The sequence below is a fragment of the Bos indicus genome, chromosome 16 (genome assembly GCF_029378745.1).
Source record: "Bos indicus isolate NIAB-ARS_2022 breed Sahiwal x Tharparkar chromosome 16, NIAB-ARS_B.indTharparkar_mat_pri_1.0, whole genome shotgun sequence".
Taxonomy (NCBI): domain Eukaryota; kingdom Metazoa; phylum Chordata; class Mammalia; order Artiodactyla; family Bovidae; genus Bos; species Bos indicus.
Window position 1 is genome coordinate 44,280,294 of NC_091775.1, and position 13,829 is coordinate 44,294,122.

Here is a 13,829-nt window from a genome sequence, read left to right on the forward strand (position 1 = left end):
AAAGACCAGATCTCCTCAGTGAGTCAATCACACCCCCAAACATAAGACATGCCATAATCTGCATGATGCAGGCCCCTGAATGAAGGCTCCTTTCTCCTACGTACTTCATGGCTATTTTACCACCAGTGAGATGTGCAGAAAGAACCACACTGACCTAGATAAAGAGCTGGCCCCGAAGGAACCCAGGTTGCAGAACATGGGGCTCGTTCCTGGGTTGGAGCCGGTGGTCAGCATGAGGTTTCTGTCTGGTGACCGAGCTGTCGCTGCAATTGGCTGGGAGGTGGCTGTCAGGCTTGCAAACGGGTTTTCATCTCTGGTCTGAGTAGACATCATTAGCACTTCCATTAAAATCTGGCCAATCAAGTCCTTAAAATCAGAGAACACTGTTGGAAAGGCAGAATAAAGAGGAGGTTATACATGGGTCTTCATACTCACGGTCCTTGAATAAGCCAGCATAAGCCAGAGATGTGCAATGTGCTATTTTGGACTGGATTCTCGAGTAATAAAAGCCGCCAGTAGGAAATGTGGGGAAATCCAAATAAGGTCTGGAGTAACAGTAATATCTTAGTTCTGACAAGTATACTATGATTATGGAAGATGTTGACATTAGGGAAAACTGAGTCATGTGTATATAGGAACTACCTGCACTCCCTCTATAATTTTTCTGTAAATCTAAAATGTTTTCAAACAGAAAGCTTATTAAAAAAAATAATAAATTTGGAGCCCAGTCTATGAGAGTCACTGCTGATATATATTAACCATAGAAAGAAGCTACTCCCAACTACAGAGGTTAGTTTATCACACTGGAAATATGAAGTAGAAAGTTCAAAGCATTTTATGAAGGGTCTAATATTGAGTTGCCACCTGCCTTTCTGGAGCAGATTCTGTTCTCTAGCCTCCTCCTCATTCTTCGCAGCTCTTAATTGTTACAGGTCTTTTGTTGTTATTCAGTCACTAAGTTGTGTCTGACTCTTTTAGGACCCCATGGACTGCAGCCCACCAGGATCCTCTGTCCACGGGATTTCTCAGGCAAGAATGCTGGAATGGGTTGCCATTTCCTTCTCCAGGGGATCTTCCCAACCTAGGGATTGAACCAGAGTCTCCTGCATTGGCAGGTGGGTTCTTTACCACTTAAGCCACCAGGAAAGCCCATTTTGAATATCACTCAATAAATAAAATGTCTAACCCATGTAAATCTTACCTGATTTGTTACTAAAAATTACCAGATTTGAGAATCTTAAGATTTACAATAATAAGTGGCAGGATTTTGAAACTCATGATTGCTAAGCTCAATTCTACAGTCACAATTAAGAAGAAGAACCCAGTAAAATCAGAAATAAACTATCCATCTACCTGGAATACAAGAGACTTTTTTTTTTGTTTGCCGTGGAAGATAGGCAGCAGGGAAAAGGAAATGCAATCTCCTTGAAGTTCATTCACTCATTTAAAGTATATCTACTGAGGGATTATGAAGTGGAGGCGCTGTGAATACATGGGGGAGCAAAACAGACCCACCATCAAGGAGGCTGTATTCACGTGAAATGCAAAAGAAGACTCCAGTGAACTTCCCTTCCGTTTGCTGTACTCCAAAGCAGGGGTCCCCATACCACGGACAGATATATGGTCTGTGGCCTCTTAGGAACCGGGCTGTACAGCAGGGGGTGTGCAATAGACAGTGAGTGAAGCTTCATCTGTATTTACAGCTATTCCCATCACTCGCATTACCACCTTAGCCCTGCCTCTTGTCAGATCAGCAGCAGCATAATAAATGTAATTTGCTTGAATGGTCCCAAAACCATCCCCGCAACTTCATCTGTGGAAATACTGTCTCCCATGAAACCAGTCCCTGGTATCAAAAAGGCTGGGAACCAGTGTCTAGAAGACTGCTATAGAGAAGAATGAAGAGTGCCCTGCGATGCTGGTCTCTTGCTAAGTTTTATTACTTTAAGTGTGGCTTAGTATAGCCTCTTAAAATAGAAACCTATAAACACTGCAAAACATCAGTGTGTTTTAGTTTGCTAAAGCAATTTAACCAAGCACATTTACTCCACTGTCTACGCATGACCCGGGAGGCACTTACAAAAGGTACCGGTCACCCTCTCACGATACCTGCAGACCACCCAGCATGCTCCTGCCCAGAGTATAAGATGCTCTAATGCTCTCTCTAAGCACCTTCTTATTGCAAAGGAAAAAAACGTCAGCCCTGAGACAATGGAGACTATTAACTGATACACAGTTTTCCTTTGGAGAAATCATTAAAAAAAAAAATTTATCCATAAGTGGAAAGTAGACAAACAGCAAAGTCTTCATCAAGAAGTATCCCTGTAATCAGAAATACAACCACAGAGCAAGACAAGGTATGTCGACAGGAGAGAAAGACAAAAGAGTTCATGTTCTATTTTTCTACGAAGGGCTCTGAAATTGAGACAATTGAGCCCGATTCCTACCTTCTTTTGGGTTCTGCTTAAACTGTGCAGAAAGAGAAGAAAGGAAGATCACATCCCTGTCCCGGTCCTTCCAGGAGACACGGAAAATCTTACAGACCAGCTGTAAGGCCTGCTCTTCAGACACTTCAGAACCTGATGAAGGCTCCTTTTAGGGAAGAAGATTTGGGGGTTAATTTCAAGCAGTAGGAGGTTTGAGTTAGGCTTTAACAGAAATACCTAATTCTGATTTAATTCATTTACAAATAAGGATATTTTAGAAATGCAGACAACTATACACCCACTGATTAAAGGAAAAATAAACTTGTTACTATGACTTCAAAGTTATAACCTGTGGGTCTCATGAGCTTATAACACAATATATGGCAGGGAATACAAAACAGCAGGACTGGTATCAGGAATTGCCAAGGAAGACATGTGATGAAGGATGCATCATTTATTTCCCATTTATTATTCCCATTATTCCCATTTATTTCCTTTTCTGAATGCTAAAAGATCAGGTTGACATTTTAGGTATATAACCGATTTTTCTCTAGAAATTTTTCCAGATTTTAATGTTTCTCACTATTTTTCACCACAGATAGAAATAACATCTATAAAGAACTTTGTAAGATTCAAACACTACAAAATAAAGCACTGCATCACTAAGAGGCTATAGTCCAACTTCTAATAATGCTGCTGAACACTAATAACTTACTAAACACAAAGGGTTGCAATTATCTATGCAAGTTCTATACCGTGATACATAAACACAAAAACCAAAAATGTCTTTTTTTAAATATAGGGAACTAAAGCTCAGAAGGTAACAAAATAAAAAAGCCTCCTGTTTCCATTCATTCTTGCTTTAATTCCTGATCATCTTCCTCAGAATGATGACTTACTTGCTTAAGCAATTAAAAATCAACAGAAAAAATTCAAATAAGCTCTAAGTTCATTGCTATCATTTACTGATAAAAAATGCACCTGAAACAAAGATAACTGAAGGACTTTTATTAGTTGAAAGGACTAAGCTATACTTCCACTAATAAGGGTGATCAAGGCTACCCATATTTTTTCAAAAGAAAAAAAAAAAAAATCACCTAAATAGGACCTGCTGGTTTGGCATGGCCCTCTCTAACAGACTTTTACAGATACAAGACATGAAGCAGTGCTTATTTATACTGTGCACATGAGTACGTGCTTAGTCATCAGATCATGTCCAACTCTTTGGGACCCCATGGTCTGTAGCCCGCCAGGATCCTCTGTCCATGGAATTTTCCAGGCAACCATACTAGAGCGGAGCAGGTTGCCATTTCCTGCTCCAGGGGATATTTCCGACCCAGGGATCGAACCCACGTCTCTTGTGTCTCCTGTATTGGCAGGTGAATTCTTTACCCCCGGGCCACCTGGGATGGTTATTAACCGTATCTAAAAACAGAAGCAAGGCCTTCATCTCTTACCAACCTTATCGCTGAGGCTCCTTTTTTCTCTTCGGTCATTTTCATCAACCTCCATATTTTCGATTCCTGAATCCACATCCACCTGGGACATGCTTTAAGTATAAAAGACAAATCAGTCTTTTACCTTTGATAAACCCACCCCAATATCATAGCTGCTGGCTGAGGAAGTTATCGTTTTTTTTTTTTTTTTTGGCTGTATCGCAAGGCTTGCAGGATCCTATTTCCCCAACCAGGGATCGAACCCAGGCTCTCAGCAGTGGAAGTACCGAGCCCTACCACTGGACCGCCAGGGAGTTCCCTGAGGAAAAGTTCTAAAATATCAATCAAGATCAGTCAGGAAAGTTAAATAATAAAGATTCGTCTTTTTTCTCAATAATTTTTAAGAGCTCTTCATATACTAGGCTATAAACATTCCATCTATCATACTTACTGAAAGTATTTTTCCCAAGTGGTCATTTCCTTAGGCTCACTTTCAAAAACAAAAATTAGAGCAAATTTTCTATACATATTATATTTAAATGATACACAATCAAGCAGAGCCTGATTGCAAAATCTAGTTAAGTACATATATTACTTTTCCTCACATTAAATAATTGTCCTAGCATCATTTATTGAAAGGACCATTCTTTTTACAGTAATATGAAATCATTTATGTTATATGTCCAGTTGTCATACCATGTCCAGCTGTGTGCAGGTCTCTTTCTGGATACTAATTTCCACCCCATTAGACAATCTGTCTGTCCCTAAGCCATACTCACTACAACTTCACTAATAAGCCTTGGTATCTGCTAGGTCAATGCCTCCACCTTGTTCTTTTACCTCAAAAGAGTGTTGGCCATTCTTGGTCCTGTACTCTTCTACACATACTTAATGATCATCTCGACAGGTTCCTATAAAATACTGTTGCGGTTTTGACTCGAGCTTTACTGACTCTAAAGATCAAATGGGGTAGAAATGACATCTTTATGCTATGGATCTATCCTTGGACAAGGGTGTTTCTCCAAGTATCTAAGGTTTTTTTTTCAATAAACTTTTCTAATTTTCTCCATAAGTCTTTCACTTCTTTTGGTAAATTTATCTCTAGGCACCATATATTTTAAAATAAAATTGTGACTGGTACCTTTTCAAAAACTAAGATTTCTTATTTTTTGTTGCTTGTACGTAGTAATGTTAATTAATTTTAGATATAAACCTCTCATAAGCTATTTGTTTACTTATGCATTGGACTTCCTAGGTTGATAATCATTTTATCTCCAAATAGTAACTTTCGTTTCTTGCACTACAATCCTAACTTCAATTACTGCATTGGGTAGGGTCCCACGTTGAACAGAAGCAGAAATAGCAGTCTTCTGTGCTCGTATTTCTGACTTGAAAGAGAATGTTTCTAATTTCTCACCACTGAGTACGAGGGTTGTTGTAGTTATTTCAGTAGATGTCCTTTATGGTAGTCAGAATAAGAGGCTACAGTGTAATAACACATACACTCTGCAATCTTAGAGGCTTAACACTATAAGGGTTTATTTCTTGCTTACGCAAAGTCTGATGAGAGTGAAGCATCCTTACTCCATCTTTAATCTATGCCATCTGCAATACACAGCCTCCAAGGTCACTGGAGCAAGAAAAGAGAGGGATGGAGGAGGAACATCGGCTCAACTGCCTTCACCCAAAGGTGACACATGTCACTTCAAGTCTACGGGACAGACCTAGTTACTCAGCCCCAATCTAACTGCAAAGGAGACTGGACATTCAGGGGAGCATGTGGAATACTTGGTGAACTCTGTCTGTGCCCTACAGTTTAAGGATGTATCTTTCTATCTCCTGTTTGCTAGGATTTTTATCTTGAATCAATATTGAGCTTTTCTATTTAATATACAATGAGGTGGATTATATTTATAGACTTTCTCATGTTAAAACACCCTTATATTCCTAAGATAAACCTAAGTTGGTCATGCTATATTATTTTTTTAAACTAACCTTTTAATGGAATTATCTATACAGAAATGTGCACAGATGGTATGTGTTTGGCTGAATAAAGTTTCACTAAGGAAACATACTAATGTAATCAGCACCCAGATCAAGCAACAGAATATTTCCAGCACCCCAAAGGTCCCCCTCATGACCCTTTCAATCACAACCATGCTAACCCACAGTAACCACCATTCTGGCACCCAGACCCAGAGATGTTTTACCTACTTTCTATGTGATGCACTATTTCATTTGCCAATATCTTCAGATTTTTGCAAATATGTTTATAACCATGCAATTTTTACCAATTTTATTGATTACTATGTAATTAATTTTCTTCTTTGATACCAGTATTGTCTGGTTTTGTATATGAAGGTAGTATGAGCCTCATAAACGGACTTGGCAAGTTTAAAGATTATCTAAAAAATGTGTGCAAAGTTGGGATGGTGGGAGTACCCACAAGATCATATAAGCAAGGTGCTTTCTTGGGAAAAACTGTAAAATACTGATTCGATTTAACTTTTTTTTTCATTATTCAGATTCTCTCTTTCTTTCTAAGCCAATTTTGGGAGAATTGTGATCTTCGAGGAATCTGATTTTATCCAGATTTTCAAATTGATTTGCATCCTGCATATTTACATTTTCACAGAGTTCTCTTTTTCAGTAACAAGCATTACTGAGTACCCATCCTAGGCAGGCACTGTTCTAGTATTTGAGATGCCAACAGACGAGAGACCAAAAAAATTTCCTGTGCCATGGAGCTTCCATTCCAGTTAAAGGGAGAAAGATAATAAATAAAATAAGCAAAGCACAGAGTATATGATAAATGCTATATAAAAATTAAAGGAAAAATAGCAAGGAAAAGGTAATTGAGAAGGCAGGGCTCTCCCATTTAAATGGGGTCACTTCATTGAAATACTACCTAGGCAAAAATAGGAAGGAGGTAAGCCATGGACCGGAGACGGCAATGGCACCCCACTCCAGTACTCTTGCCTGGAAAATCCCATGGACGGAGGAGCCTGGTAGGCTGCAGTCCATGGGGTCACTAAGAGTCGGACACGACTGAGCGACTTCACTTTCATTTTTCACTTTCATGCATTGGAGAAGGAAATGGCAACCCACTCCAGTGTTCTTGCCTGGAGAATCCCAGGGACAGGGGAGCCTGGTGAGCTGCCGTCTAAGGGGTCGCATAGAGCTGGACACGACTGAAGCGACTTAGCAGCAGCAGCAAGCCATGCACATATCCAAGGGAAACATATTCCAAGAAATGGGGTTTAATTCCAAGTATTTACTTATATTCTTTTTTCTTCTTTAGTATTATATATATATATATATATATATATATATATATATATATATCTCTCTCTTTATATTCTCTTCCAAGGACCCCATTAACTGTGACACACAAATGATGGTATATAATATTTGTTATCGTTCAGTTCAGATTTCCATCATGATTTCTTCTTTGACCTGTATTTAGAAGCATGCTGTTTTTTTTTTAATTTCCAGATTTATGATTTTTTTTAACCCACCCTACATGAATTATCTAACCTAACATCAGAAAACATTATCAATATGATTCTGACTCCTGAACCCTTCTGGTTGATGGGTATCAGAAAAAAACGTGTATTCTCCAATTGTAGATTGCAAAGCTCGGTATCCTTCATTAGATCAAGCTTGTTAGCTGTGTTACTTAATTTGTCCATATGCTTACTGCTATTCATTCTCTTTGCTCTACTGATGGCTGAAAGAGATATGTTAAAAATCTCCCATTATATTAGGTATTTGTCAATTTCCTCTAGTTCTATCAAGATTTGCTTTATTATATGTTATTATATTACTAAGTATATATAAATGTTTTGAACTGTTATATCCTGCTGGTAAACTAAACATTTATCATTATATAGTGCTTACTTCTAATAATATTTTGTAACTTAAAGTCTAATTTATTAATACATTTATCCCTATTTTGTTTAGTATTTGCCTAGTATATTTTCCCCTTTCTTTCAGTTTCATGCTAGTGTTTCAGGTATACCTTCAGTAAACAAAAAGATAGCTAGCTTCTATTTTGTTTTTAATCCAACCTATGACTTTTCATTGTGACTTACGGTGATTATTGACATTTTCATTTCTTTTATAACCATCTTATTTTGTGCTGTTTGCCTCTTTTTAAAAATTTGTGTTTCTTTCTTCCTTTTCTTTGAATTGACTTAAATTCCCTCCCCTCCCCAACCTTGTTTCATATTTTCCCTTTACTGGTTTGAAAATACACTCTTTCTATTTCTTCAGTGGTTATTCTTGAAATTTCATGAACTATTCTTAACTCAAGAGTCTAAGAGCTTGCCATTAACTTTACCCCTCTCCCAAGTAGACAATCACTCCCCTTCTGACTTTATCTGCTATTGCTATTCTGTTGCTAGTGTGTTAAGATCGGATTATTTACTTCTCTCTCCCTCTATTATTTCATACACTGTTATTACTGTCTTAAACCATCAGTGTTCAGATTTAGCACATATTTATTATTTTTCTTAACTCATCTTTCCTCCCTGCATCTCAGACATTAGTCTTGAGTTCATTTTCCTTTTTTTTTGAGAAAAACGTTTTTTTTTTTTTTTTTTTCTTGAAGTATAGTTGGTACATAGTATTATGTAAATTACAGGTGTACCATGTAGTGATTTCCAAGCTTTAAAGGTTATACTACATTTAGTTATTATAGAATATTTGCTGTATTCCCCGTGCTGTACAATATATCCTAGTAGCTTTTTCAAAAATTAATTTTTGTTAGAGTATAGTTGCTTTACAATGTTGTATTAGTTTCTACTGCACAGCAAAGTGAATCAGCCATACACATTTTCCTTCTTAAATGCATCTGTTAAAATTTGGGGTCTTCTTGTGGCAGACCATCAGTTGTTCACATTTGTTTTTTAAATCTATAAATATCTTTATTTCTCCTCTGCTCTTAAAAGATAGTTTCACAAATATACATAGTTTCCAGCTGACAGTTACTTTCTCTCAGCACTTAACACTGATTCCATAGTCCTCTGCCCTCCATCACTGAGATATATAACTATCGTCCTTTCGTAGATAATCTCTCGTTTCTCTTGGCTGCTTTAAATGTCTTTGTCTTTGGTTTTCTGCAAGTTAACTATAAAATGTCTAGATGCAAATTTCCTTTTATTTACCTTGCTCATAAGTTATAGGGCTTCCTGAACCTGAAGATTCATATATTGATCAACTCTAGACAAATCCTCAGCCGTTTATCATTTTGATAATGGCTTTCAAATCAGCAGAGGAAAGAACAATGGAACAAGGAGAGAAGTGAGAAATCTCCCAGTGTGCCTGCCCTCTCTTTTTGATACTTCTAGTAGCTATATACTAAATTTGTGTCCTCTTGTCCTCTGTATTTCTAAACATCCTTCATATTTTTCATCTCTCTTTCTCTTTGTGGTACACTCTAGGTAAGTTCTTCAGCTCTATCACTCCATTTGTTAATTTTCTCTTTAGTTATCTTAACCCACTGTGTATTACTATCTTCTCATTTTTAGAAATTCTATTCAGTTCTTTTCCAAATATGCTTGGTTGTTTTTATAGTTGCTTGCCTCTTATTCACATTTTCAATACTTTTTAAAATTTAGTTAAACATACAGATTTTAGGTTCTGTATTTGACAATTCCAAAACCCCAATGAGTCTAGGTGAATAATTCTATTGTTACTGATTCTACAGACTCTTACACGAGGCGGCTTTTTTCGAGTATGCTTTTTTTTTCTTTAAAATGAAACAAGTAAAGTGTTTATTAGGAGGAGAAAGACTACATGTGGATAGACACACGGGCAGACTCGAGACAGAGAGTCGCTGTGTGTGCTTTAATTTTTGACCATGAGTTCATATTTCTTGGAAATTTTTCTAAGGAAATTCTCTGAACACTTGGATGATTTATGTTTGTTTCTGCTAGATGCTTAAAGGCATGTAAAGGTCCACTGTATATGACAGTTCTTAGCCTGAGGTTTTTCAGACTACAACAGTTAAGCGTAAATTTAGGTGCTAAGCCCACATGAAAATTACCCACTGGCCAACTCTACACTGAAATTGCAGAGTTGACTTGAGTTTTAAAAAATTCATCCACTCATAGCAAAGGTAGTAAGAACACAATTGTTTTTCCTCTATGTGGTTGATTTTTTTCTACTTGATCTTTTTCCTGGCAGTGAATTCTTGCCTAAAGTGGGGTGATCTCTGATCTGGCTCCTCACCCCAACCTAAAGTGCACAACACCCCAGTATTCTAACACACCTAGAAAATGCTATCTGTCTGGTGCACTAACAGAAACAGAGGGGGCTGCATGAGGGCAGAGGAGCCACGTCGTGGGGGTCTGGCTGTCCAAGGAGTAAAGGAATCAACCCCTCAGCCACTCTGTCATCTACTCACAGCATACCTGCACACCTGTGCGACACAGGACGGCTCTACTCCACGGCACCCCGATCCTCATGGAGCTCTTAGAACATTTGCTTACCTGCCTACACCCTTTCAAACTGTTAAAAAAATTTTTTTTACCAAGTTAAAAAAAAAAATTTCACCAAGTAGTAAATCTTTGAAGAAATTTTTAGGGACTGATCTATGTTTGCCCACTTTGTACTTACAAAATAAAGATATTAAAAAAAAATTTTTTTTACCACCTGTACCAGTATTTCATAAAAGACATTTCAGCACCCAAACTTAAAAAGGTATAAAGATCATTCCAGAATAATACATAGACCTTTCAGTTTAATAAACTGAGCGCTAATCAAGCTAAGGGCTGGCATAGACCTCTGGGCTGGCATTTGAGACTACTGGACTAGACACTAAAGTGAACAGATCTTTCCCTTTCTATCAGTAAAGCAGCTTATTGGAAAACTGGCTTACTTTACCTTTTCTCACAAGAGACTCCATCGATATCCATGCTCTGGGAACGTGAGAGAGACTGGGACTGCGTTTCAAGGCTATTGGAGGGCGAGCTGCTGAGAGAACTGACTCCCTCACTGCTCTGGCTTCGATGGGCTACTCCTAACCAAAAGAGACATAAAAGAGGAAGTCTCGCGTGAGATAACATTAAAGCTATTTGTAATGGCAACAGTAAACACACATAATCGGCATTCATACCATCATCAAAGCTGTCCACTGAGGAATTTCTATCAGAAGACTGTACTGAAGATCGAAGTGACATTAAAATCATAGCAACATCAGTGAGAAACCAGTTTATCGATAAATATCATACGAGGTCAGTAACAACAGAGCTACATCTGATACCTAAAACTGACTCATCACCTTCTCTTTCACTAATTCAGACAATGGGCCCTGAGTACAAATGAGCTGTCATGACAGTCCAGATATATCCTTGAAATGGACCAAAAATAAGATACGTTAATGAATGGATAGGAAGACAGACAGATGGAGAGATGAATGATAAAGCAAACAGAGTAAAATGATAATGGTAGACTCTAGGCGATAGGTGTACAGTAACTCCCCTACACACGAACATGCTCTGTTCCCAGAGTGCGCTCATTAAGCCCAGTTTGTTTTCAAGTTCAACAAAGTTAGCCTAACATAACGGGCCATACAGTACTGTACTGTAATAGATTTGTAATAGTTTTCACATAAAGAATACATAAAAACAAACACAAGAAATAAAACATTTTTAATCTTAATAGTACCTTGAAAAGTACACTAGTACCAGATACATCACTGCTGCTTTTAAGCTTGCTTCCAGAAATCCTGGGCTTAAATAAAGATGCAGTACTGCTGTACTCTATACCGTACTAAACAGTAAAGTACACAAAAGCACAGCCATTTGTGGAGGATGTACACCTGTGACAATGTACACCAGACGTGTTAACCAACTTATGTGACTGAACATGCAAACTCATGTCTGGCTCTTTGCAAGTTCCCAACTTGAAGGGTTGTGTGTAGGGCACTTACTATATAAGCATTCACTGCCAAGTTCCTTCTACTTTGCTGGACGCTTCAAATTTTCATAATAAGATATTGAAAATGTACAAATAGATCCATCTAAGCCATGTCCTTAAATACAGATCAACCCATTTATTGACTGAACATCTTATCTTGCAATAGCTTGGGAAAAACAAACATCCTGCCATCCCTGACCTCACAAGAGCCTAGAGTACAGTGAACCATAGCCAGGCACACAGGGTCATGGTGTTTCTACCAAAATCTTCAAAACCAGGTTGTTCATAGAATTTAAAAATTTACTTTAACTCTATGAGCTTAATCTTTCTACAAAAAAAAAAAAGCTTACCCAGGCATTTTCAGGCAATGCATACTATATTACTGAAAGGAAACTGGCTTATGTTTTAAAAAGCAAAACAACTTGAGTTATCACTTGTAGCTGAAACAACTATCAAGTAGATTAAAATGTTAACCCTCCCAGCATCCCAAGAAAATCCACTTAATACTCTTTCATATCTTTCTTCTTTGAAGACTTTACCCACTCCTGATAGCAGGGTTTTAACATGTATCTGCTTATTAAAACTTTTTCAAGACTCAGAAGGGAAAGAGAAACTAAATCTTTACTATTCATAAGTTCAGTTCAGTGGCTCAGTTGTGTCCAACTCTTTGCGAACCCATGAACTGCAGCACGCCAGACCTCCCTGGCCATCACCAACTCCCGGGGTCCACCCAAACCCACGTCCATTGAGTCAGGGATGCCATCCAACCATCTCATCCTCTGTCGTCCCCCTCTCCTCCTGCCCTCAATCTTTCCCAGCATCAAGGTCTTTTCAAATGAGTTAGCTCTTTGCATCAGGTGGCCAAAGTATTGGAGTTTCAGCTTCAACATCAGTCCTACCAATGAACACCCAGGACTGATCTCCTTTAGGATGGACTGGTTGGATCTCCTTGCAGTTCAAGGGACTCTCAAGAGTCTTCTCCAACACCACAGTTCAAAACCATCAATTCTTCGGCACTTAGCTTTTGTTATATAGTCCAACTCTCACATCCATACACGACTACTGGAAAAACCATAGCCTTGATAGACAGACCTCTGCTGGCAAAGTAATGTCTCTGGTTTTTAATATGCTGTCTAGGTTGGTCATAACTTTCCTTCCAAGGAGTAAGCGTCTTTTAATTTCATGGCTGCAATCACCATCTGCAGTGATTTTGGAGCCCAGAAAAATAAAGTCAGCCACTATTTCCACTGTTTCCCCATCTATTTGCCATGAAGTGATGGGACCAGATGCCATGATCTTAGTTTTCTGAATGTTGAGCTTTAAGCCAGCTTTTTCACTCTCTTCTTTCACTTTCATCAAGAAATATATGCCCCAACCAGTAACACTGAAGAAGCTGAACAGTTCTATGAAGACCTACAAGACCTTCTAGAACTAACTATTCATAAGTAGATTTCAGTAAAACATCAAAATCATCTGATGTAGTGAGAATTCTGAAATAAGCTTAGAGAAGACTGTAAAACTTTACATAATTGATTCAAGTGTAATTATCACCGATTCAATGGACATGAGGCTGAGCAAACTCTGGGAGACAGTGAAGGACAGTGAAGCCTGGCATGCTACAGTCCATGGGGTAGCAAAGAGTCAGACATGACTGAGTGACTGAACAACAACAATCCAAAATAAATTCCCAACAGATCTTTATTGAAGGAGCAAATAACAGAGCATCAACAATGTCCTAGGAGAATATCATTTTACCTACCACACTCAAAGGTCTGACAACTTTTTAATAAAATAATAAAGTTCAACAATGCTCCCCAATCTAGGAGGGACCCTACTGTTGTCTTAAACTTAAAAAACTGAACGTCTCGGACTTCCCTGGTGGTCGAGTGGTTAAGAATTTCCCTGCCAGTGCAGGGGGCATGGTTTCGATCCCTGGTCCTGGAAGACTGCACATGCCATGGGGCAACTAAGCCCGTGTGCTACAACTACTGAAACCCGACGGCCCGACAGCCCGTTCTCCACAGCAAGAGAAGTCAACGAGAAG

At 38.4% G+C, this 13,829-nt stretch overlaps 1 protein-coding gene across 3 annotated transcripts in view; it reads right to left on the reverse strand.

Annotated features, from left to right (window-relative positions):
• Positions 1 to 13,829, reverse strand: part of UBE4B (ubiquitination factor E4B) — a 122,387-nt gene that overhangs the window by 58,828 nt on the left and 49,730 nt on the right. For all 3 annotated transcript variants that reach the window (XM_070768232.1, XM_019976352.2, XM_070768233.1), the window contains exons 3-6: positions 10,751 to 10,886; positions 3,888 to 3,975; positions 2,448 to 2,592; positions 155 to 383 (exon numbers count right to left, since the gene is read on the reverse strand). In XM_070768232.1, coding sequence (XP_070624333.1) covers positions 155 to 383; positions 2,448 to 2,592; positions 3,888 to 3,975; positions 10,751 to 10,886 — 598 coding nt within the window. The remainder of the gene's footprint in view (positions 1 to 154; positions 384 to 2,447; positions 2,593 to 3,887; positions 3,976 to 10,750; positions 10,887 to 13,829) is intronic.